Source organism: Antrostomus carolinensis, unplaced genomic scaffold (genome assembly GCF_000700745.2).
Source record: "Antrostomus carolinensis isolate BGI_N321 unplaced genomic scaffold, ASM70074v2 scaffold15223, whole genome shotgun sequence".
NCBI lineage: Eukaryota > Metazoa > Chordata > Aves > Caprimulgiformes > Caprimulgidae > Antrostomus > Antrostomus carolinensis.
The window spans coordinates 29,560-53,132 of NW_010307374.1; the positions used below are offsets into that span (position 1 = coordinate 29,560).

Below are 23,573 nucleotides of genomic sequence, written 5' to 3' on the forward strand. Positions count from 1 at the left end.
CTGCTCCAGCCCTCGCATCATCCTCGTGGCCTCCTCTGGACTGGCTCCAGTAGCTCCATGTCCTTCTGCTGTTGGTGGCCCTGGAACTGGACACAGCACTGCAGGTGTAATCTCACCAGAGTAAATGGGGGAGAATCCCCTCCCTTGACCTCCTGCCCTGGCTGCAGCCCAGGACACGGTTATTGGCCTCAGGGCTGGGCTGCGAGCATGCATTGCTGGCTCATGTTGAGCTTTTTGTCTTACAGTACCCCCAAGTCCTTCTCCTCGGGGCTGCTCTCCATCCATTCTCTTGCCCAGCCTGTATTTGTGCTTGGAGTTGCCTCGACCCAGGTGCAAGACCTTGCATTTGGTCTTGTTGAACTTCATAAGGTTTGCACAGACCCACCCCTCAAGCCTGTCAGTGGCATCCCTTCCCTCCAGCATGTTGACCAAACCACACAGCTTGGTGTCATTGGCAAACTTGCTGAGGGTGCACTCAATCCCACTGTTGATGTCGCTGACAAAGATTTTAAACAGTGCTGGTCCCAATGCCGACCCCTGAGGGACACCACCAGTCACTGGTCTCCACTTGGACATTGAGCCATTGACCGCAACGCTTTGAGTGGGACCATCCAGCCAATCGCTTATCCACCAAATGGTCCATCTGTCCAATCCATGTTTCTCCAGCTTAAGACAATGATACTGTGCAGGACAGTGTCACGTGTCTTGCACAGGTTGAGGTAGGTGGCATCAGTTGCTCTTCCCTTATCCACCAGTGCTGTAATCCCATAGAAGGCCACCATATTGGTCAGGCACAATTTGCCCTTCGTGAAGCCATGTTGACTGTCACTAATCACCTCCTCATTTCCCGTGCACCATAGCATAGTTTCCAGGAGGATCTACTCCATGATCTTGCCAGACACAGAGGTGAGACTGACTGGCCTGTAGTTCCCCGAATCTTCCTTACTTCCTTTTTTAAAAATGGGGGTTACATTTCCCCTTTTCCAGTCCATGGGAACTTCACCAGTTAAATCAGCCTTTCAGAAAGTAATATCTTGAAATATTTCTTCTGGAGAGGAACAGCTAAAGACTGTTGTAGTTGTTGAGTGGTCTGTATAGTGAGTTATTTCTGTGCTCTGTTTTCTGCAAAACAGTAAATTAGTCCCACAACAGAAGGTAGTTTAGGGGAATAAAAAATAATTAACAATACAGTGCTTGGGTCTGGCTAAAATTGGATTGTCTAAAATTTAAAAATCTATTGGAGGAAAAAAATCAAAAGATAGATGGCAGCCTTCCTAGGCAAAAGAGACAGGCATGGAGGATGTAGAAAGCAACAGAAGACATGGTGTGAAAAGAGCTAGTTGTTTTTAGGTGTTCTGTTCGTAAAGTCTCCCTTACCAGTCTATTTTTTTTCCTTCTCCTCTCCCACTCGCAGTCTGGAAGTCCACACTGAGCTCCCAGAACATCGTCTGATCCTAGTATTACAGCTGAAATGGGATAAGTGTGTTAGGCTTGTTTCCCTTCCCACTTATCCTTCTGTAAATAAGAATATATCTGTGGAAGTACTTACATGGTAAAATGTAAAAGTACCATAAGCAAAGCATGGTTAGGGCCTCTCTCTTTTAAAGGGTGGTTCAAATATGCACCTGCCAAATTTCGCTTGGACTGCATGATAGAAATTGATTTTAATGACATTTTACTTCCCTGACTTTCAAATAAGCTAATATTAATTGTGGCTTTATGTTTTCATTCTGTGAAAGAGATGCACAGTGAAAAGTGTTACTGGTTGTATCTGCAAAATTGCCATTCTCTGGGATGAAGGGCAAAATTTTCCTCAAGAATTGCCTCTTCATACTAGAGAAATTAGTCTTTTACCCTTTTAAGTGTGGCATATTGCTATTCGCCTTGGAAAGAATAAAAGAAAAACACTACATGTCTATGAAAGCCCCCGATGGGGCTATGATCGTAGCTTGTAGGAACCACCAGTGGGAAATGAGATTTTCCCTTAATTTCAAGCTTTGCACTGTTTGCGTGTGTACGTGCGTGAGTAGCTCTGTGTTCGTACGTGCTTGTGCACAAGCACTTGGGACAGATGTGGTTTTGTGTCTCTGCACAGCTGGGTGTATCTTGGTGCACTGATGTGCACTCAGGGGGGATATGGGTGTAATTTCTCAGAGCTGTCACACAGATTTGAATGCATTTATTTATTTTCATCTGTGGATGTGCTTGGGTGTGATAGACTGCATAGGGGTGCGCATTTGTGTGAGACTAAGTACACCAAGTATGTTTGCCTGGTCACTTGGAGAAGTTTGTGGTTGGGGGGTGTGTGTATCTACCACTGTCCAAGAGGGGTGATGAGTAGGGTGCACGCTTCCACGCGGTGTGGCTTGCAGTGCGTGCACACACCGTGTAGGGCTGCACGTTTGCATGACCTTTGCTCTCTAATGGTTGTTTTTTTGTCTTGCTTTTTGTGCGATTGCTGCTCTGTTTTGGCTGTTATGTTTGCCACTGCAGTCATCGCCAGTCATGGAGGAAAAGGTAAATCTTATTGCTGCATTTTAACTTTTGTTAATCCTAGTTTTGGAGGTTGCTGTTGAGTGGTAACAGTGCGATGCTGGGAATGTAGTGTACTGGTGTGTTTGTCCTCTTTGTCTTCTGGCCCCTGTGTTAGACTTGCTCATTTGGGTGAGGCAGAGAGAGCTGCCAAGCTGCTGGGATAACACAGCAGGGAGAAGCTTTTGTGCTACAATGCAGGAGATGCAGACCTTTGGTCCCAAACCAGGATCAGTCCTCTATGATTGGACGTTTACACTTCATGTCCCACAATGTTTTAAAAAGTCATCTTTTCTCCCTTATTTTACTCTAGAGTACAAAGCATGAATATTTTCTAAGCAGGGCAGAAAATGCATGTCACTGTTAGCAGCTCTCCAAAGGCACTTCTGACTTCAGGCTGGGCAGTGAGTTCTGCGCCCGGATTCTGCAAAGACAGCAGTTCTCATCTTTAAATGCTGGCAAACAAATTGTAGTTTTGTTATGGTTTATAAGCTTTAGGAGGTAACTTGTAGAGCATCCTGATCCCACATTTTGGCTACTGCAAACCTCTACTGGGGAGTTTGCTGTTTACCTTGTAACACGAGGTGGAACTAACTAAGCGTTAAGAGTAACACTGTCCTGGGAAGAATTTGGCGTATGAGCATTACTCCAGCATTCAAAATTTGGACCGTCCCTGAGGATATTCTGAATTTCTTTGAAGACTGATAGTCAACTCCAGGACTGCAGAGCTAAAGTTAGCTCTTCTGTGGTGTTAGCACTTTTCCCTTCCCTGGGAGATTCAGTAGGAAATTTCCTAAAAATCTACATTAAAATTCTTTCCTGAAGATCCTACAGCTTCTGATGCTCTGGAGACATTGTACCTCTGTTCTCTGTTTAGTGGAGACTGGGAAGTTCATACATTCACTGTACATTCAGTGAGGTGCTGTATCTCCTTGCATGTTAAATGTGCATGTGTTTGTATATGAACGTAGAAATCAGCTATTGGTTCCCAAAATAAATCTGACAAAGGTTATCTAAAGTGGAAGTATAATTTAGTGTATCTCTCAGCCTACATTTGGGGTGGCTCATCTTCTTAGTGCTGTCAGTGAATTACGTCAGGCCATCCCAGCGTAGTCAAAAGCGTTTATGTAACAGGATGTTGTTAGATACTCTGACTGCACTACTTGTTTTGCAAGGCATGCTTTGCAGTTACAGGAAATTTTCTCCAGCTGCTTCACATGTGAAGCATGACTCCCTTGAGACCATCTTTCTAACCTGAGGAAGAGGAAAGATATGAAGCTAATAGTTAAAGCAGCACAAAAAATGGCCTGTTTTTTTTTTCCCCTCTCTGAAAAGAATTATTCTTTTGAAGTAGACTCTTTGGGACCCTTGAGTTATTTCTTTAACTGTGAAACTAGGAATTTTCTGTCTTTGTGGCATGAAGTTCTAGTTTTGAATCTTTTCATAATCTCTTATACATAACCGACTATAATTTTTGTGACTTTTAGATCAGGACAGTGCCAGGGGTGAAGATTTCATAGTAGGGGAAAAAAATCCATAGTATATTATTTAGAAACTTAAAACATAGCTGTTTGTTAGAAACTTTCAGGGTCTTGGAATGATAACAATAGGGTAAAGAGAGGTAAATGCAGGAAGACAGAGGTAAATGTACTTTATTAGGAACAGATGTAAATAGCAGGACAGAGATCATAAATCGGTATTTAGACAAACAGTCGTGGAATGTTTTCTGTAAACCTTTAGCGGTTGTTAATATTTAAAAGTAACAAGCACCAAGATGCCTTTTGAGTGGAAAGGCTACAAGGAAACTGATGATCATACATGAATCTGGTTTTGAATTTGTTGAAAGATTCAAAGCATCTTCTCTATAAAAGGAAGTAAGGTTAATCAGGTTGTGTCAATGATCTGTCTTCCTCTAAAATCCAGTTACGTGCTTGTCTTTGTAAAAGGGTTTGTCTACAAAACTTCTATGTATGAGTCTTTAAGATCTTCAGAAGAGGATTTTAATGCAGATTCTTGGGAAAAGTGCATCCCATATCTCATTCCTGGGCCACAGTGGAAACACCTTTCTGCTCTTTTTGTTTACTCAAGAGAGGCCACAGCAAGCTATTATTCCTCAGCACAAGCAACACTGACACAGTGGTGTGGCACACTGTGTTGGCCAGGCAGTGCTGAGAATAGGAAGGCTGGGCATTTTGATTTTCTCCACAAACATTGTCTCCTCTGCTAGATACTACACCTCCTTCCTTCATAAATGAGCTGGTTCGTGTACCATCTCCTGTGTTAGTGTGTTTGCATACATCCCAGAGGGCCTTAGGTCCTGCTGCAGTCGTTTCACCCATGGTCATGTGAGGGTAAGGTGGCTGTGATGGTTTCCTAGCCCAGTCATCAGACCAGTGCTGATGATGATTAAAGAAAGCCACATGAAGGTCTACTGTTACTAATACTGGTGTACAGAAGGGCGGATTTCATCACTCCGCACACCAGTAAGCGGAAGTCCCATACAGGAGCAGGTGAAGTACCATCACTGAGCCCCTTTTTGGGTGCATGTCACACAGAGAGGGGATCAGCTTCGTTCCTGTCTGCAGGACCACTGGGGTCCAGCTAATGGAGGCTGCTGGGGATATCCCCTAAATGCTCTGTCCCTGCAGATCCGCCTCTGGCACCAAACCAGTTGCTGGTGTCAGCCTGCTGCTGCAGCCTCTTCCAGCTCCACTGCTTGCTCTAGGTTTTCTCCCACTGGAACTTGGTCTCAAAATGTGTGCCAGCTTTTATATTCATAATCAAACCCGCAGCTAGCTATTCACCTGCAATTGCCAGAAAGAAGAGAATGAAGAATGCAAAATTACAGGCATCTAGCAATAGGAATGATACATTAATTTATACCTTTATTTAATTTCTGAATTTTGAGTGCATTGGAATATGGATTGTAATATGAAGGGGAGATTAGAGAGTACAAATATTATTTTTCTTGCTTAATATTGGAAGTGATCCAAAAGCCTCTGATTTCTGCTGTTGGAGCTAACCAGATTTGGGGTGGAATGTACAGTAGTGACATGTAGATGACTCTTACTTCCTGACCCGGTGATGACATTTCTAGGATCTATAGGAGCTTTTTTTTTTTTTTTTTTTTGTGGGGGTTGGAGTTGTTTGCTGTGGCTTCTTTCCTGTGGTACATTTGTTTCTCAGAAGATACACTGAATTAAATTAGCTGATGATTTCTTGCACTTTTACATTCCCCAAAAATATTGTGTACTGATGAAGAAGTCAGTCGTGCCCATTGTGGTCACTTGAACCCCTCCCTCTTAGAGTCTCCCCAGGAAGAAGTATGGCTCTAGCAGCAGACACCGGGTGTCTGAGTAGACAAGACAGTGGAAGTGTGGGAGTTGGGAGCTGATACAGCTGCTGTGTGAAGGGAATGAGTGCAATTCAATTTCTAGTGACTAACATTTCACATAAGCTAGTGTGCTGTTTCTTTTCTAGAAGAACCTTATAAACGGCTAACAGATTGGTTTCCCCTCTCTCTCTCTGTTTCTCTGTTTAGCAGGAAGGAACGTCCTAACTCTCTGAATGTCTTCCCCCTCGCGGATGGCATGGTACGTGGGCCGATAGGGGCCAAGATCGTCCCAACACTGGACCACTGGCACCTGAGTGACCTCGGCCAGCTGCAGTCCAACTCCAGCTACAAGGTTTTATAGACAATCACGGAGCAAGGGTTTCCCACTCTCCTACTGTCAACAGCATCCCACTTTTTCATTAAGATGGAGATCGATCTGTGTCCATAACCCTTTGCAGCCTCTCCCTGCTGTGTCTGCTCCCTTGGTAGCTGTGCCATAGATGGGAGGATATTCTCTTGCAGATCTGGCATACGGTGCGGGAGGGATTTGACACTGTTCCTCATGCTTCTTGTCTCACCATATGCCAGACCTCCTTTACTTGGCTGGCTCCAAGTTGAGAGGAATGTTTGGGGAGGCAGTTAGAGATTTAGGGAAGATAAATCCCTCACTTTTTTATAGGTTGTTTGGGAGAGGAAATGGTGGAACCTCTCCCTTCTCTCCCCCTCAATAAAAGCAGTGCTTTTGCACCTCAGCTGGGAGCAGTGTTAGATTGTGCTTGCTCTCCAGTGTTTGTCCTTTTTGACTAATCACTGTTCTGGCCTTTCTATCTTCAGTAAAAAGGTCTTTTAACCCTCTCTGGATGCCCAAGTCTTGCACTGTGCTTACAGGTCTTCAGTTCCTTGTATATCTCGTTATTGCTCTAGACTTGCATTGTCTTCCTTCAGTACACTTGTCACCTTCAATGTGCTGCCTTCTGTACTGGGGCTTGCCAAAAAACTCACAGCACTGCAACTGCACTGAAGCAGCTGCATGGCTCTGCCTATTGCTTGTGGTGCTCTGTTCTGCCATTCGGAGACTGGTCTGAGCTCAAAGACCCAGATATTGTACTCTTAGCTGACGGCTCACTGCAGTTGTTTAGAGTTTAGACTACACACGGTGACCCACATTTCCCATGAGCTGTACCTGTAGACTCCTTAAAGTCTTTGTGCTCAGGATCCCACCAAATTCCTCTCTGAATGATGTTCCACAAATGCCTGGTGACGGGCCTGAGGAGCCAGTGGTGCATCTACCCAGCATGGCTTTACAGTATGTCCACCAGTATCTCACTGAGCTTCTGGTCTGTTTTAAAAGCATCTGGTAAAATTTACTTTCTCTCTGCCTGGAATTTGTAGAACATCAGGTGTGTTATATGTCACATCTAAAGACTGATCCCTTTTTGAGAAGTTGTAAATCACTAATCCTGTAAAATACATTAAGGCAGTAAAGGCAAAGAGGAGGGGAAAAAAAAGAAAGAAAAATCCCAACTTGTTGTTGTACCTATTCTGCCTGTCTCCAGATTACATTAATGGTACTTTGGCCTGAGGGACCCTGCACGTGTGGCCTCCTTGGTGCATAGCACAAGAAATTTAGACAAATTCAAAATTTACACAGAAAACAAAGCAGCAACTTCCCTTTTTTAATGCTGCCTTTGTAAAGTAGCCAGGCGTAGCACAGCACAAACCTTAGCACTCTGTCAGCGCTCTGCCATCATAGAAGCTGGAAATCCAAAAGCAAGATCTTTGAATAGGGTGGAGACTGTTCTTGGAACCCAACCCTTGCTGTAGTGTTGGAGGCACAAAAGTTGGGGAAACACAGCAACTTGCAGAATGCCAGTCATCCTACAGTCATTTCTGGAGAGCTTTGCCTCTGGAGAGATTTAGGAAATAGCAATGCCACAGTGCAGTAACGTAATTAAGGATGGTGGAAATGAAGATAGACCATTAATGTGTTTCTTCAGACTAGTGTTGTGCCAACACAACACTGCAGCAAGGACACAGACAAGCAACCAAATTGCACGGAGACCAACCCATTTTGGGTTCTGGAACCAGTTTATTCCTTGGGATCTCCAGGCAGTGATGCACACTATGGTGTGAATGTGCCCTTGAGCTCTCTAGTGATCAGGTGTGTGTGGCAGTGGTTAATTTTTAGAGAAGAGCTGGGAGGACATTGGCGTCCCACAGACTTGCTAAGTTGTAATTTTTAAGCAGTACCATTGCAGAAATTCTGAAAGAAGTTGAGTGGATCTCACTGATAACCTAGCATCTGCATTGCAGGAGAATGCAACAAGAACTGAGATAAATTGGAAGCTTTGATGTCTAAATTCAGGTAATGGAGGGTTACTGACTGGATCTCTTAGTGATTTGTTGGTGGTAGTGTCAGGCAAAAAAATCCATTTCTGGCTCCAGGAAAGCTTTGTGCAGAAGTAGTAGTGTGCTTCTCCAAATGTATCTGATGGGTAGTGCTGGGATTTGTGTTGGTGCTCACTAGGGAAACTCGGAAATGGGATACTGAGTTTGAGGATGCTAGCCAGTAGGGTGGAGTTAGAGAGCTTGGACTGTGGAAGACTTGGGTGGAGTGGTGTGTTATGGAGGATTTCCTCAGAGTATGGAGCAAACCTATGAGTAATTAAAGGATGTGATTGACTGTCTTACTAGCTTTGCAATTTGGAATGGAGATTTTCCTCCTGCGAGCTTCTTGCACACTCTCTGACTGGAATGCTGTTTCTTAAATATTATGAATGACTGAAATCTCAGCAGTACTGCTCATGCACTCCTCACCTCTCCTTTAGCAGCTCTGATATTTCACTGACATCAACTGCGCGCACGACTCACCTTCCCAGTATGTACGTCCTGATTTTTCTGACAAGTTTTCCTTCTTCATGGGTCCATACTATAGTTATATTTTAAGTGTCCTTGTATACTTATTATTACTATTTTCTGTTTTAGTTGCTGTCATTATATTATTTTATTTTTACATTCAGTTGTACATTCATTTTATATAATGTTTTGGAAATGAAAGTCCTTAACATTTTTGTTTTTATGTACTATGCTTTCAGTGTTATAACCATACAATTGTGGCTTCTCATGGTGACATATGACTGCTATGAATGTTGGGCCTTTGCAATGCATTTTGGAGGTCACTACTACACATTTGATGTTTAGGAGGTTGACAGGTATGGCTGTAGGTAAGTGGTGGTTGTGGAGAGTATTCTTTGGGTGAGCTATGGGTTATGGAGAATGCCTCCTACACTGTAGAGGAGAGACATATGCTTAGTGGAATACCTAGCATTAACGAAGCACTCGGGACAATAGAAGGAAGAGATACCAGCAAAGATTAATAGAGCTTCTGGACTGTGAAGAGGAACGCCTTAGTAGTATTTACATTTGGGAGGAATTTCTTCAGTGCAGGCTGGTAGGTTGATAAAGTACCTTTTCTAGGTAAATATAAAACTCAGAGGTATAACCAAAGAGTCAGTGAAAGTCCTGGGTAATTACTCACTGTCGTGTTCTGAGTGAGGGGCAGATTATGTCAATAAACAAGAAGTTATAGGGTATCTCTGATACAATACCACCCTATAGGCACTGATGGTACAGGGTGTTTGAATAACATCTAGTTCCTAAGAACAAGAAATGTCATGTGGACCCACCTGGGTGTCTCTTTTACAGTGCCAAGATGCTTATGGACTTTGGTTATGCTTATAGACTTACAGCGCGTACAAGAACATTTCTGAATCCTTTCATCCAACAGAAGTTTTGTCTGGGGAAAGAGGTTTTGTACTTGCACTTTACACTTGATACTCTTTGTCCCTTTGTACGTTAGAAAGCACAGCAAGCAAACTGCAGTTGAAGTAGTACAAGGCTTACTGGATCAGATTTGTTCTCAAAAACCTGGTTTGACTTTTTTTTCTTCACATATTAGGAAAGTAGCTCCTGAAACAGGAATATGAAGTAGAGGTGGGAAGTGTGGTTTTCACATGTAGCAGCCTAAGTGAAAAGTCTCCATCTCAGTCTTGATGCTAAAATCAGCAAATATGCAGGGAGATGATTTGAAAGTCCATGTGGGAATGTGGGTGCTGTTTGGACTTACAGTGCAGAAACCATATACAAAATGTGGATTGTGTTTAATCATAACACAGTTTTAAAAAAAATCTTAATTTCAAATATAAATGCACAGATGCAGTGTGAAACCTTTGACTTCCACAGTGCAATGTACAGCAGGGTATATTTAGATAAGCATATAGAGGCCAGTCTAATTAAAGGAAAATCTTAATAAGATTACAGATTTTTTTTAAAATGGCTGCAAAGGGTTAAGTCACCATTTTTTTTTCAGTCTTCTCTCTCATCTCATTTTGAATTTTTTTTTGTCATGGTGTGAACTTGTTATTAGAACAAGAGAACAAGACTTCCAAATTAGTGAAGTGAAACAGCATCACAGCTCCAGTGTTGGGAGGCTCAGAGCAACCTCTGAGCAGAATCAGGATCTTTCTAGTACTTGCACAGGAGGGAAGAGGCAAGTAGTAAAGATCAAAGCTGGGTCTGGATGTGCAGATGCTGAATGTCACTGCACCCAATTGCAAGTCATTATCACATATAACTCTCAACATTAATTTTGTCATCTCCCTGCAGGCAGTAATTAGAGTGGGCTGCTGTGAAGAATGGGGAGATCTCGTTTGGGTCTGGGAGTGATCACAGAGTTGGTCAAGATGTTAATTGATTGACTGTGAAGCAGTGCTGTTTTAATTGACAAACAAAGGTCACAGTATAAAATCCTGACAGAGCCTTGAAAGCCTCCCATGTTTTTCAAGGGGTGGTGTTACAAGAAATGGGGCTGTAATGTCTGTAAAACTGAGAGCTATTTGTGCACACTCACACTGGGAATCCATCTCCTATGGTAATTTGTCAGCTTCTGATTTTTGAATTCTTGGGTCTTGTCATCCTGTCATTTGGAAGTGGGGAGACCACCCCTGTTTCTGTTGTGTTGTCAAGCTGGACTCATGCCTGGCTAGCTTCTGCTTAAGGTGGTGTGGGGACATAGGTCTCCTGTGCTAGCAAAGTCAGACCATCCTAGCTTGATACCTGCTTTGCTTCTGCAGTTTAGTGTCAAAACCACTTTGCTGTTCTCTCATCCAGGTTGTGTTGATGGCTTACAGTCATGACATCATCCAAGATCTGCAAGAGGCCACTTCTGATCCTTCCCAGGCAATATCTATGTTGCCTTCCAGTCTTGGGAAATGCTGGCCTAGCTCACTGCAAGTGCTAAAGCCCTTCAGCTTCCACTGTAGTCAGTGTGAGCTGCAGGTGCTTTTCACTTAGGATAAGGCCACCTTTCCTAAGATGCATGATGAAGAGATCACATACTGATCTGACTTGTGAAGAACGGTGTTTAGTAGTAAAGGAGGAAGGTTGTCCATCCTTTCTCGGGTGGGATTTGCTTGCTGAGTTCAGCACGTGAACTCACTGCTTCATTGTGGTTGCAGTGCCTGGTGACAGCAGCAAGCGCTGGTACAGTGAGCAAGACTCATTCTCCATAATGCTTTAAGGCAGCCATACACCAACAAATGGGAGATTAATTGAAATGTATAGCTGTGCTTTTCCTTTTTTGTTCCTCCCCCACCCTGTAATTGTAATAGTGCCCCCAAGATGAAATGTCCGAATCTGGGCAGTCCTCAGCAGCTGCCACACCAAGCACCACTGGAACTAAGTCCAACACTCCCACATCATCTGTGCCCTCTGCTGCCGTCACACCCTTGAACGAGAGCATCCAGCCCATCAGCGAATACAATGGCACGACCAAGAGCAATAAGAGGGCACGAGAAAAGCGGAACAGCCGGAACATGGAAGTCCAGGTCACACAGGAGATGAGGAATGTCAGCATAGGTAAGGAAGCTGGAGCTTGGGTACTTGCTCATTAAAGTAATTAAATTCCCAGTGCTTGTGTCATAGAATCATAGACTGGTCTGGGTTGGAAGGGACCTTAAAGCTCATCCAGTTCCAACCCCCCTGCCATCAGCAGGGACACCTTCCACTAGACCAGGTTGCTCAAAGCCTCATCCAACCTGGCCTTGAACACTTCCAGGGAGGAGCAGCCACAGCTTCCTTGGGCAACCTGTTCCAGTATCTGACCACCCTCACAGTAAAGAATTTCTTCCTAATGTCTAATCTAAACCTCCCCTCTTCCAGTTTGAAGCCATTACCCCTTGTCCTATCACTACCTGCCCTGTGTCCCTCTGTTGCAGGAAGAGTCTGGGAGACTGAGGGGTAATCAGCTTCATAAGTACAGAATTTGAGGTAACCTTACTTAGAAAGGTATGTGAGTGAGACAGGGCTAATTGGATGTTGACAGTTTTCTGTGTAGCAGATTTTTAAAACATCAGTAATATGTATAGTTTCACAAACACAGAAGATGGGAATAGGTTATTGAGTTCAGTTCCCTGCAGTTGCATTAATCCATAACATAGAACCTCTTCCATGAACAGTCACGTCCTATCTTAGTCTAACCAAGCTTTTGGAAAGCTATTTCTGGACCTTATAAATATGATAGTTAAAAGCTTCCGTTTAGTTTTCTCTTTGGATTTCCTTTCCGGTCCCTAACATTCTGTGATTCTGTGTGTGATTCTGTGATTTATTTGTAAGTTTTTTGTGTCCAGTTGATCATATGACAAATTTGTCAGTCGGGTTAAATAATTATTTTCCCTGCTATGTGTTTATCCCATACCTTAATGTGTTTAAAAATAGCAATTATATCCATCTGGTTTTCTCAGCTGAATAAGCTGTTTTCTTTTAGTCTATTTCTCATATAAGAAACCCCTCAAATCTTTGGAAGTTACAGTTGTTTTCTCTCCATTTCCCAGCGTCCTTTAGGAATTTGAACTCGTCATTTCTTGGCAGAAAAGCCATCACTTAAATGTTGAGCACCAGGCTGTTTAAATAAAGAAAATGGTGTACTAACATGATAAAAGCCCCTTTCTGTGCTTTTTTGTATAGCTGTACCAATGTAGTATCTGAGCAACTCCCAGCCTATATTGTATTTGGACTTCAGAAATGAGAAGTGATCTGTTTCACAGGTCATGAACTCCTATACAAAAGGACTGTGAAAGTAGCTGAAGATCATAAGGAAAGTCTGTGCAGGAGCGCAGGGACAAACATAGGTCTCTGAGGTTAACATCTGAACCAGATGACCGTCCTTTTTCCTAAGTAATACAGAGGAGATTCCTCAGCTAACATTCACAAGCTGGTTCCTAACAAATTAAGACTATAAACCAACCTGTAACATCTTTTGTTGTAGCACATGAATGAGAATTGTCATGACTGAGTCCCATTCTACATTTATATTACCAGTTGAGGGGGTCCCAGGGTCACAGATGTCAATCTGCCAGACACTGCTGTAGTTGTCCATAATAGCATATGGCTTCTGCATAGCTAACTGTTAAATTGTGATCTGTTCAGTGATCCTGGCCAAGGCAAGTCAGCATAAGCATTGATACCGGAGAAACTGGGCACAGATGTCAGTAGTTCGAATACCCCATAAATATTTACCCTTGTTTTTGTGGTTGCTGCTTTACAAGCTCATTTACTATCAATAGCTTCCTTGGGTCAAAGTCCGCTCTCTTCGATATGTGTGCAACTCTGAAGTCATTGTGCATGTGAAAGCTTCTTTCTTCTTGGTGGAAGTATGATATTGTGGAATCTGCTCAAGGCAGGCAGTTGTATCTTTCCTACATGCTCTGCATGTTCAACCTTTCAGGTATTTTTCACACATAATATAAAATCATCTCCATACTGAGGAGAAACGCAGATACTTGAATTTTAATTATGTATTTTATGCATCAGTAATTAAAATGACTGTCAGTGATGCACATGCCTTAGAGCCGAACTATGGAAAAAAGGTACTCAAAGGTATTTGCAGAAAAGCTTCCCAGCTTGAAAAAATAAAGAAAAGGAAGTCTGTTTCTGTGAGCTTGAGAAACACTGGTATATGGATGCCTACTTTGGCAACAGATACACATCACTCTTTGTCTTCAGACATGGCATTTGTTGCCAGCTGGTGCACAATGTCAGCCTAAAAGAATAAAATTGACACTCAAGTTGTCATGGGCTTTGTATATTTGGCTACTGAGGCTGTTTGGAAAAGTCAGAAATTTCACAGCTAACAGCATTGAACGACTAATGCAGTTTACAAACTAGGTCTCTAATCCTTAAAGAGTTTCTTGTGTGAACAGACACTGTGTTCATATTGCTTGTTTAGAATAGGTGCAAGTCTGAGCATTTGAACAGTTTGATATCCAGTAAATGTGACTTGACAAGAGGAGGAAATTCCTTATTCTGTAAATACTGGCTTCAGGCTGTAGATTATACAGAAACCAGAGCAGATTTCATCTCTCAGTTTTTAAGTGAAATTTCACTGTAATGTGTATCTAAACCAGTTGTAGACTTGAGAATTTGTATTGAAAAATTATTTCTATTAAAACTAAATAGTGCCAATTCATAACTACAGTGATCTTTGTGACGCTGTTCAGAAAATCACTGTGTTGTGTTTGATCTCAGCTAAAGCTGCATGGTGACTGAAGAGTTTTTACTGACAGATAAAATGTTTATTTGGAAGTTATTTTAATGGATTAAGGATTTCTAGTTCTCTCATTTTAATGAGGATTCAGACCAATGACCTTGGTGACACTCTGGTATGGTGGTGGAGGGGGGAGTGATGCTTATGGTCTCCCTGCTCTGGAATTTTGAGGGCAGCTTCCGGACACTGGTGTACTTGTGACTTTAGATGATCAGCCACTTGCTGTTACTCAAAGCTGCAAAAGTCCCTTCAAGGAACACCAACCTGTGAAAGTCCTGATCATATGTATTGTCTTACCTAGGAATGGGCAGCAGTGATGAGTGGTCTGATGTTCAGGACATCATAGACTCGACTCCAGAGCTGGATATGTGTCAGGATCCCCGCCTGGAACGCACTGGTAACAGGTATTGTTTGTAACTTTTCACTGTGTGTTCTTTTGCTTGATTTTATGAGGAGTGAGGAATGGATGCTGTGTCTCACACTGAGTTCAAGGTGCAGCTGTCTGAGAAAAGTCCATATATTCTGCCTAGAGTGAATATGAGGGGTCCTAACCTTCTCTGAGTTTTCTAGAGGAGGCAAATGTCTGCTGGTAATCTGCAGAAGGATCTGTCCAGCTGACCCAGAACTGGGCTTGTCTGCCTTACTGGATCAGGGAGGACAGAGAAATGGAGCAACAAAAATTTGACAGGCAAAGGGGACATGGGCTTAAGCTGTCAGGAAGAGGGAAAGATGCATTTGTCTAATAAGAGAACAGTTGTGAGGTTTTCAACCTAAAGCTTTTTACAGATTTAATTTTTTTAAGTGTTTGAAGAGCAGGAGCAGGGCTGCTCCACGAGGGAGGACAATAACCACAATGGTGCCAGTCCTGCAGGTTCTGAATGGAGAGGGCAGAGCACTGATAACGAGCTCCATCAGCAGCCCCAGACAAGGCAAGGGTCCCAGTGCTATCCATGAAGATAGGTACACCTACAGTGTACCTCAGAGGATGACTGAAGGCCTGAGGTGAAAGGGAGCCATTGGGCCAGTGGGTGGGTACAGGTCCCAGGTGAGGCTGGTCAGAGCCACTTTGAACCATCAGTGCAATTATGACCTAGACGGAGTCCTCTGAATCAGCAGACTTTTACTGAACTAGCCTGGTTCCTATCCACCAGCTGTTTTATAACAGGAGGCTCCCTTTAAATAGGAGTCTCCCTGAAGTCTATTAACTTTGGCACCTTATTTGTGTGAGGCGTGTATTAGTCTAGGTACCTTGATTCATTTTAGTAAGGTTGGGTGGTTAATTTTCCAGGATTCATTAATTTTTACCCTTGTCCAGTGGGTAAAATTTGGCACTACCCTAGCAAAAGTAACTCCTAGCTCTTACAGGTATGCAGAAGATAATACCCTGACAAAGTTAAGCCAAGATTTTCTCATAGTCCAAATCTGAACTGGATTCCCCCATTTGAGCACTCTCGTCAAGAAGGGTATGAGCAGCAATAACAGATGCATTTCTCAACTATGAAACCATATACAGTTAAGCTCCCCTCAGAATATGGAGGTTGCATGGGCAATTTATAGGGTCAGGTGCAGGAGGAATCTAGGTAGAAGACAAAAGTAAGTGATAAGATCCGGTCAAAAATTGGTCAGACCCAAGGAAAAGAAGGGAATGGAGAGGATTGCTGCACTGGGAGCTCTTCAGGCAGTGATCTTTGATCCAGGGAGTGAGACTGAAAGCTACAGGAGACACAGGCTAAGTCTGGAGCTGCTGAACGATGTGCTTGCTGCTTTAAAAGCAGAATGCTTTCGAGATCTATAGAGCTTCTGAAAGTTGAGTGATAAAGAGGTAGGTCCAAGCTAAATTGTATCTTCAGGTCAGAAGCTGAGTGCTGGTCGCATCTTGCCACTTGTGCTGTCCATTCAGCTGTGTGAACTGATTAATCTGGTGCAGTCACAGCACCCATTTGTAATTCCCCAGTGCTCTCAAATGTCTGGGTAGCTTAATTTTTCTGTCATTGAAAAAAAACACCATTTTTTTTTTCCTTTTCATTGCAATGTGCTGTAACTCTGCAATATCAGAGGCAGCTACCACACCCCATTTGTAACCTCCAGGCTTTATCACTGTGACTTGATTTATCTAAGAATGAAGCCTCAGAACTTGAGATAATCTCCAGCAGTACTTCTTTCTGTTAGACTCCTGAAAAAATTGCACAGCCTCTCCTCATGCTGGCTGATCCTCCTCATACAAGGCAGGGCAGCGTTTATACCCACATTAAGACCATTTTTTAGAGTAGGCAACAACGATCGCAGAGGTTGCCTCACCCACACCTTCTGTAACAGCCATTTTCTGTCTGAGCTGTGAGACTGTCAAGAAATGCAAGAAGATTCTTGAGGGTACCAAAGACACTAGGAGGTGGAAATGTGCTCCCATGTGATATGATTAGAAAACATTAACTTTGATTTACCTTTAATGAAATACATTTTGCTGACACATGAAGCAGCATTTTGGTGCATAGACTTGCCCAAAGAAGAAATTAACTCTTCAGACTGATTTCATTTACTAGTTGGCAAAGAAAGAAAACCATTGCTGGTTTCAGCATTTGAGTCTTTATCTGATCTTACTGCTATCTAAGGTTGCTATCTAAATTGATAGGAGTGTGGAAATCCTTGCAGAGTCTAAAAAGGGGCTGAGAGCTTCTATGAGTTTAAATTTTTCTATCAGATATTGAATAGTCATTAGCTATTGCAATTTAAAAGGAAGTCAGCTTGGTGAGCTTTGAGGTTGTGCATGATAGGTACTTGTCCTTGATATGGTGAATAAAACATGCTTTTTTCTCTATTCAGTATGTTCCTTGAATCGGCCCATGGTGAACAGATGGAATGTGCTCTTATGGTTTTGATCACAGTGGTCTAGGTTGCTCAGTATTTCAGAGAGAAATATTCTAGCTTAAATGTTGCCAAATAACAAGAATCCTTTTTTTTTTTTTTTTTTTCCCTTCCAACAACAGCCCAACACAGGGGATTGTGAACAAAGCATTTGGCATCAACACAGACTCTCTGTATCATGAACTTTCCACAGCAGGGTCCGAGGTTATTGGAGATGTTGATGAAGGAGCAGATCTGCTAGGTAAAAACTTGCTTAGAACAGTCTGTCTTCTTGGTACAATGATGACTATATTAAGCTTCTAGAAGCACTTAAATTATCTTTTTTTTTTTTTCAGAACTTGGATGTTTGGCTTTTAAAAAATGGCATGGAAATTGAGACATTATGTGACTGAAATATATACCTGCAGTACAGTAGTGCTTACTTAGAAAATAACTTAAACTGCTGGGTAACTTTTATTTGAGTTGTCTTTATGTGCATAAGTTATTTTTCTAGAGGATTCTCCCACACAAACATTTCAAAGACAAAATTTTATCCTTCTACTTCCTCCCCCAAATTTCTCTTCTTCCCCCCCCACCCCCAGTAATTTTACACACTAGCAATTTCTCTTGGAATACAGGGTTTGTTTGAAATTTGCAAGAAAGTAACTCTTTTTCTTAAGTTTTTGGTGTTTAAATGTTATTGAAATATTATGGTCTGTATTGCAGTTTTTACCCTTTTATAATCAGGCTAAGAGAGGTAGTAGTTCATGTTTTAGGCTGATTTTGAAGGAGCTTGTAATACCTGAAGTCTGGTTCTATTTCATATTCCTGACGGGGACTTTGAAGCAATCGGAGAAGCAGCTTTGCCTCAGGTAGCAGTTTGAGCCCTTACCATACTTCTTGGTGTTTGACTCTTGAGTATCTAGACCTTAATTCATGACTGAATTTAATCATGCTCTTAAGTCCTGCTGAGTGTTTTCCTGAATCAGGACAATATGAGTGGTCTTTGAATACTCAGACAAGATGGGCAGCTGACAAAGTTTATAAATGTGTAGCTCACTTTCCATTTTACTGCTTGATTTAAGGAGCCTTAGGAGATATCCGAGCACTCCCAGCAATATGCCTTTTATACGTTTCATAGCAAGAGATCTCATCTGAAAGTCTGTATTTCCTAAGATGAGAGTAGGAACTAGATGTGATGGTTAAAGCTTCATCTACTTGCTGTAGAATGAATTTTGGTTAGCCAGTTTACATACATTATTAGGAACTCTCTTCCTACCAGAATCAAAGCATTAAAAACACTGACAAACTTACCATTGTCCATCTATTTTATCTTGGTCCTCCGGTGCTTCCTTATCTAGGAAAGTGTATGGTTGATTATGTGACTGTGTCCCACTGATCACTGTGCCGTCTGCTGCTTTCCTTCTCTCCCCAAAACGACTGAGGCATCAGGACTTATCAGCTTCTAAGAGTTACTATCCAGGAAGAGTATAAGAGCTTCTAAGAGTTACTACTCAGGAAGCCGTATGAGGAGAGGCTGAAGTCACTTGGATTATTCAGCCTGGAGGAGACTGAGACGAGATTTCCTGGGGGTCTAGAACTTCCTGCCAAGGGGAAGAGGAGGGGCAGGCGCTGATCTCTTCTCTCTGGCCACCAACGAATGCCAGGAGCAGAGGAAATGGCAGGAAGATGTGGCAGGGGAGGGTGAGGTTGGCCATGAGGAAAAGGTTCTTGAGGCAGAGGGTGGTGGAGCCCTGGAACAGGCTCCCCAGGGAGGTGCTCATGGCACCAAGGCTGACAAGATTCCAGCAGCATTTGGCCAAGGCCCTCAGGGACAATGGTGTGAATTTTGGGATTGTCCTGTGATCCTATGATTCTATGAAGTTATTTGCTTGGTGTATTAACTGCTTCAGACAACCTGTTTCCTATTTCTGGAAACCTGCCTTCTGTGAATCCAGTTCTTCTTTGGATTACCCTGTACTCTCACCCAGTGATCAGTGAGAAATGCAGACTGTTGTTTTCAAAGGGCCAAAGATTTTAGTTGCCCAAACCTTGCAAGGTTGATCACCGCAGTTTCAGTTAGAGTCCAAGGTGCTTCACCTCTTACGGTAATAAGGCTGCCTAAAGACCAGTGATTGATTTTGGGTTGTGAGACTTTGTTTGGCAGTTACCGCTTGTAATAAAAATGTACAGAGACTTCATTGAACAGTGACCATGAAGGTCTGGCTTATGAAAAGTACATTTCTGTGCCAGGACAATTTTCTGGTTTGGGCAGAGCAGCAGAATTCTTGCAGGTGATCCCACAGCAGGCTAGCAGAATAGGAAGGCTTTTCCTGGTTCCTTTTCAAACCTGGGAGATGGGCTGTGATGAAATCAGGTAGTTCTGTGATTTTCCTGTGAGAAATGTTAATCTAATTAATGCTTTTGTTGAGTTCTGGCTAGTGATTCTGTACACATTAAAGTGTTCTTTAAAATGAACATGTTGCCAGGATTTTACAAAGGGAGGAAGGCAGAGAGAGATCTTAAAGGTCATGTCTCTGACCAAGAAATGAGATTTGTACTACTTTTTTTTTTTTTTCTTTTTTCTTCGTGCAATAGAAAGCAGTAAGAAAATCTGGTAAAAGTGGAAGCAAAAGGCTAGAGCTTAGTACTGACAGATCTGTCAACATTATTCAAAATTTTGCCCTTTTTATTGGATAAATTGTTCTCTCTTCCTGCTGTACCTTTGAGTATGAAGAGCCAAAGAGGAAATTGTGCTTTATGGACATGATCTAAGAACCAAGATCTACAAGCCAAGAGAGTTCTCTCTTTCTGGGTCATATTTGGAGCTCATTTCTCTCTGTAAATCAAAAGAATTAATGAAGTTTACCTCCCCTAAGTGAAATTTGAATACTTCCTCTAGTCTCAAAACTTGGCAGTCAGTCTTCAAAGAATATTCTCTCCTTTTGGGCTTAGTTTCTTAAAGAAAGAGAAATCTCCTTAAAGAGGACTTTAAAATAGAAGGGTCTTACAGAAATTAATCTTGAGCAGTAGCTGGCAGGCAAGTCTGTTTCTTGAAAGGAAAATCTCACTCATTCCTTCTTGATATCTGCAAAGCGGCCAATGTCTCTTGGTACAAAATTGACACTCTTCATTGCAGTTTTTAAATATAAAATAATCAATAAAATATGTGGGTTTCCCCCCCTGCCTCTAATACTGCTTTACATACATGAGTTTGTATAGGAAGTATTCTGGAGAAAAAGGTGGGATGAGAACAGTTCTTTACTAGTGGTATTTGTAGACCAAATTCCCTTCTTTCTCACTACAGCCTTGGAAACACTAGTTGGCTGTTTTCCTGCATATTCACTTGTTAATCGCAGGTTCCCATCTCCCCCTTCCTGCTCTTCCCTATCCCGAGAGTTTCTGGACATGAAGGAACACTTTGGTTGTGTGCTATGGGCCTGTCCTTCCTCTCAGTTTTAGGATGCCCAACTGTGTTTGTGTTGGAGATTAAAACCTCCCTTCAAATAAGAGGGGTTTTGTGGTGAAGACAGAAATTCAGCCATATTAGCTGTAAGTTTATGTGTATTTTTTTGTACAAAAGTTGAAGTGGAGTTATCAAATTGAGTTCCAGCACTGCACTGTAAAAAGAGAAAACAAAGTTTTTAAATGCAGCTAATTGTCTTCCGCAAGCGGAACTATCGTTGAAGAGCACATTTATTATTAGAAGATCTATTTGATAAAATCACAAGAGGAGGAGAAATGAGAAGGTAGTGGGAACTAGTTGCTCTGTATTCACTGGTACACAACTAAATAAAGAGAAAATAAAGGTTTATCCAGTCCAGGGAGATTACCTGAGATTCATGTCTGCAAAACGGTGTAGCTGAGGCATGTGGTTGCAGTTTTACCATGGGTTACCTTCCCCTAATTTTTTTTTGTCCTGTATGTAGAGTCATGCCATCTATAGTCATGGCAGGTCCTGTCCTTACTATTTCATGCCTTTTGACATTGAAATGGCTGAATCATTGTTAATTTTTTTTGAACAAAATTTTTGTTTTGTTGGTTTCAGTCACTGATTGATCCTTTTTTCACTTCCTTTTTTCCCTTGTCTCTCTGTGCTTCGCTGGACATGGCCCATAGGGGAGTTCTCAGGTGTGTATCTCCTCTGCTCAGTTTCCTTTCTCATTTCTTTTTTCCTTGTTGAGGTTGAATGATGTGGTATACACGTGCGATACTCCCCTGCTCTTGTCCAAACACGGTTGGCTTTGCAAACTTCTCCCGCCTTTGCCTCGCTTGGTTGCCTTGCACCGGTGGGTCCCTGGGCAGCAGGACGTCCCTGCCCCGTGCTCACACACCTGCTGAGTTTCAATAAGCTTTTCTTGTGTGGCTTTCTGCAGTTTTGCTCCACTGTGTTACACTAGCCTGTCACTCAAGGTCTTGGGGCTCAAAGTGGTTTTTATTCTGTCAGGATGGGTACTGCTGCTTGGATCAGAGCTCGGGTGGGCACAGCACTGAGTTAGGTTTCCAGTCTCACGGTGACCCACACTGTAAGGAGTCCCTTCCATGGGCACAATGGCCACAGTGGCTTAGTTAATGCATACTGGCCCTCTTCTGGAATAGCTGTATTGACCTTAAAGACACTTTCTTGATGGATTAGAGTGGCAAAGCCTATGTCTTTTGTGGAAGCTTTGCCTTTCTGATAGGATTTTAAATGATAGCTCTGTTTTGTTTTGGTGGAGGAGACTCACTGCCTTAGGGCCACACTCTGTTGTCGAAAGGTTTGCACCTTTCCATAAAATGCACTTAGGCCCTGATGCAATTTCAGCTGAAGTCAAGGGGATCTCTCTTGATTTCAATGCAAATTGGATGAAGTTTTCCCTGTAGTAAAGGTGGATGATGTACACAGCGTGATAGCATAATGCTGTGCAGTGATGCGCTCTGTCATGTTCCTTTGCCCGGCACCTCTTGGTGTTGGCTCTGTGAAGTTACAAAAGAAAGGGATGGCGGCATCATCCTTTCTTTTAGTTCAAACTGTTTTTCATGTAAGCCATTTTTTCATGGTCCTTTCTCAGAAAACCTGCTGCTGAAGTTGAGTTCGAGTTTGTTTTGGTGTGGAAGTGGATTTAGGCCTGTGCAAAAAGGGCAGAGGAGAGCTTTGATATCTGCTCCCCCTTTTGTTTTGCCTCCTGCCCCTGTCCTTCCCTCACCCTCTTCATAATGTCTGTTGAACTACCTTTGTTGTGGGAATGGGAAACCCAAGAAGAGTAGTCCAGGGGAAATGATGAAGAAGGAGGAAAGAGGTGAGCTCATCTTGAGCTTGTCCTGACATTTCAGGTGTAAATACCTGTTAGGCCGGGCTGCAGGCAGGACAAGGTGTAGATTAGTTACTATTGAGCATCACATATACTGGCACCACACACAGATGTACACATGCTGATGAGCTGCTCTGTTTGCTGTTTACAGACTGGTACTTAATGGCTGCTTTTTTTCTCTTCCTTTCTTCCCTTTTGTCCTCATCTCTTTCTGTTCCCTTTCTCGTATGGGATGGCTCTCAGTACGGGATGATTTCTTTGGTAAGGCTAAGGCCTTTTTTCCTTTTTTTTTTCTTTCTTTCTTTTTTTTTAAATGTGCATTTTTTTTCTACACTTCTTCCATTCACTCAACATCACTCCACATGTCTTGTATTGCCTTGGTTTGTCGTTTTGTGATGGTGGTATCACCTCTCCAAGAAGCAGGACTCAGCTGGTTGGTAGCGGTGGTTTGGGTATTCTCCTCTTTTTTGTACCTGATTATCCACTTTGATGCTTCACACTATTGGCTCTGGGAGGTGGACAGTATAGGTTGGTCTCTGTTAGACAGGGCTCTGTCCAGACCTTTCTTCCCTTTACTCCATGCCACAAAAGAGTGAAGAGTTCTCCTTTTAGCCACTCCACAGTGTTGGGTTTTTTTTCCCCATGATCAAGGCTTTCCCATTACAGCCTGCTTAAGGTTATCTCATAGTGTCCATTCTGTGGCTCTGAGATGGCTTCATCCATTTCTTTATTGCAAGACTTCAGACCTCTCACTGGTTAAAGCATTGGACTGTGACTGTGTAACACACAAATAAGGTGAAGCTGTGGTGAGGATACTGATGGTTGGGACCCTGTATAGCTTTTAGTTATGGCATGGTAGCTTACCCTCTTCACCAGAGTTCCTTTCTCTCCCCAAAACAGCTGCAGAGAGGGACAGATGACTCAAGAATGGGAAGGAAAAAGGTTTCGTCCAAAAAAACTGGGGATGATGAAC

The 23,573-nt window shown here is 42.6% G+C and overlaps 1 protein-coding gene across 1 annotated transcript in view; it reads left to right on the top strand.

Moving 5' to 3' along the window:
• MAPK8IP3 (mitogen-activated protein kinase 8 interacting protein 3) overlaps window positions 1-23,573 on the top strand; it is a gene marked incomplete at its 5' end in the record, with an annotated part of 52,452 nt that overhangs the window by 4,528 nt on the left and 24,351 nt on the right. The window contains 7 exons of the mRNA XM_029084365.1: window positions 2,494-2,517; window positions 6,077-6,218; window positions 11,536-11,782; window positions 14,770-14,872; window positions 17,453-17,571; window positions 21,429-21,440; window positions 22,844-22,861. Coding sequence (XP_028940198.1) covers window positions 2,494-2,517; window positions 6,077-6,218; window positions 11,536-11,782; window positions 14,770-14,872; window positions 17,453-17,571; window positions 21,429-21,440; window positions 22,844-22,861 — 665 coding nt within the window. The remainder of the gene's footprint in view (window positions 1-2,493; window positions 2,518-6,076; window positions 6,219-11,535; window positions 11,783-14,769; window positions 14,873-17,452; window positions 17,572-21,428; window positions 21,441-22,843; window positions 22,862-23,573) is intronic.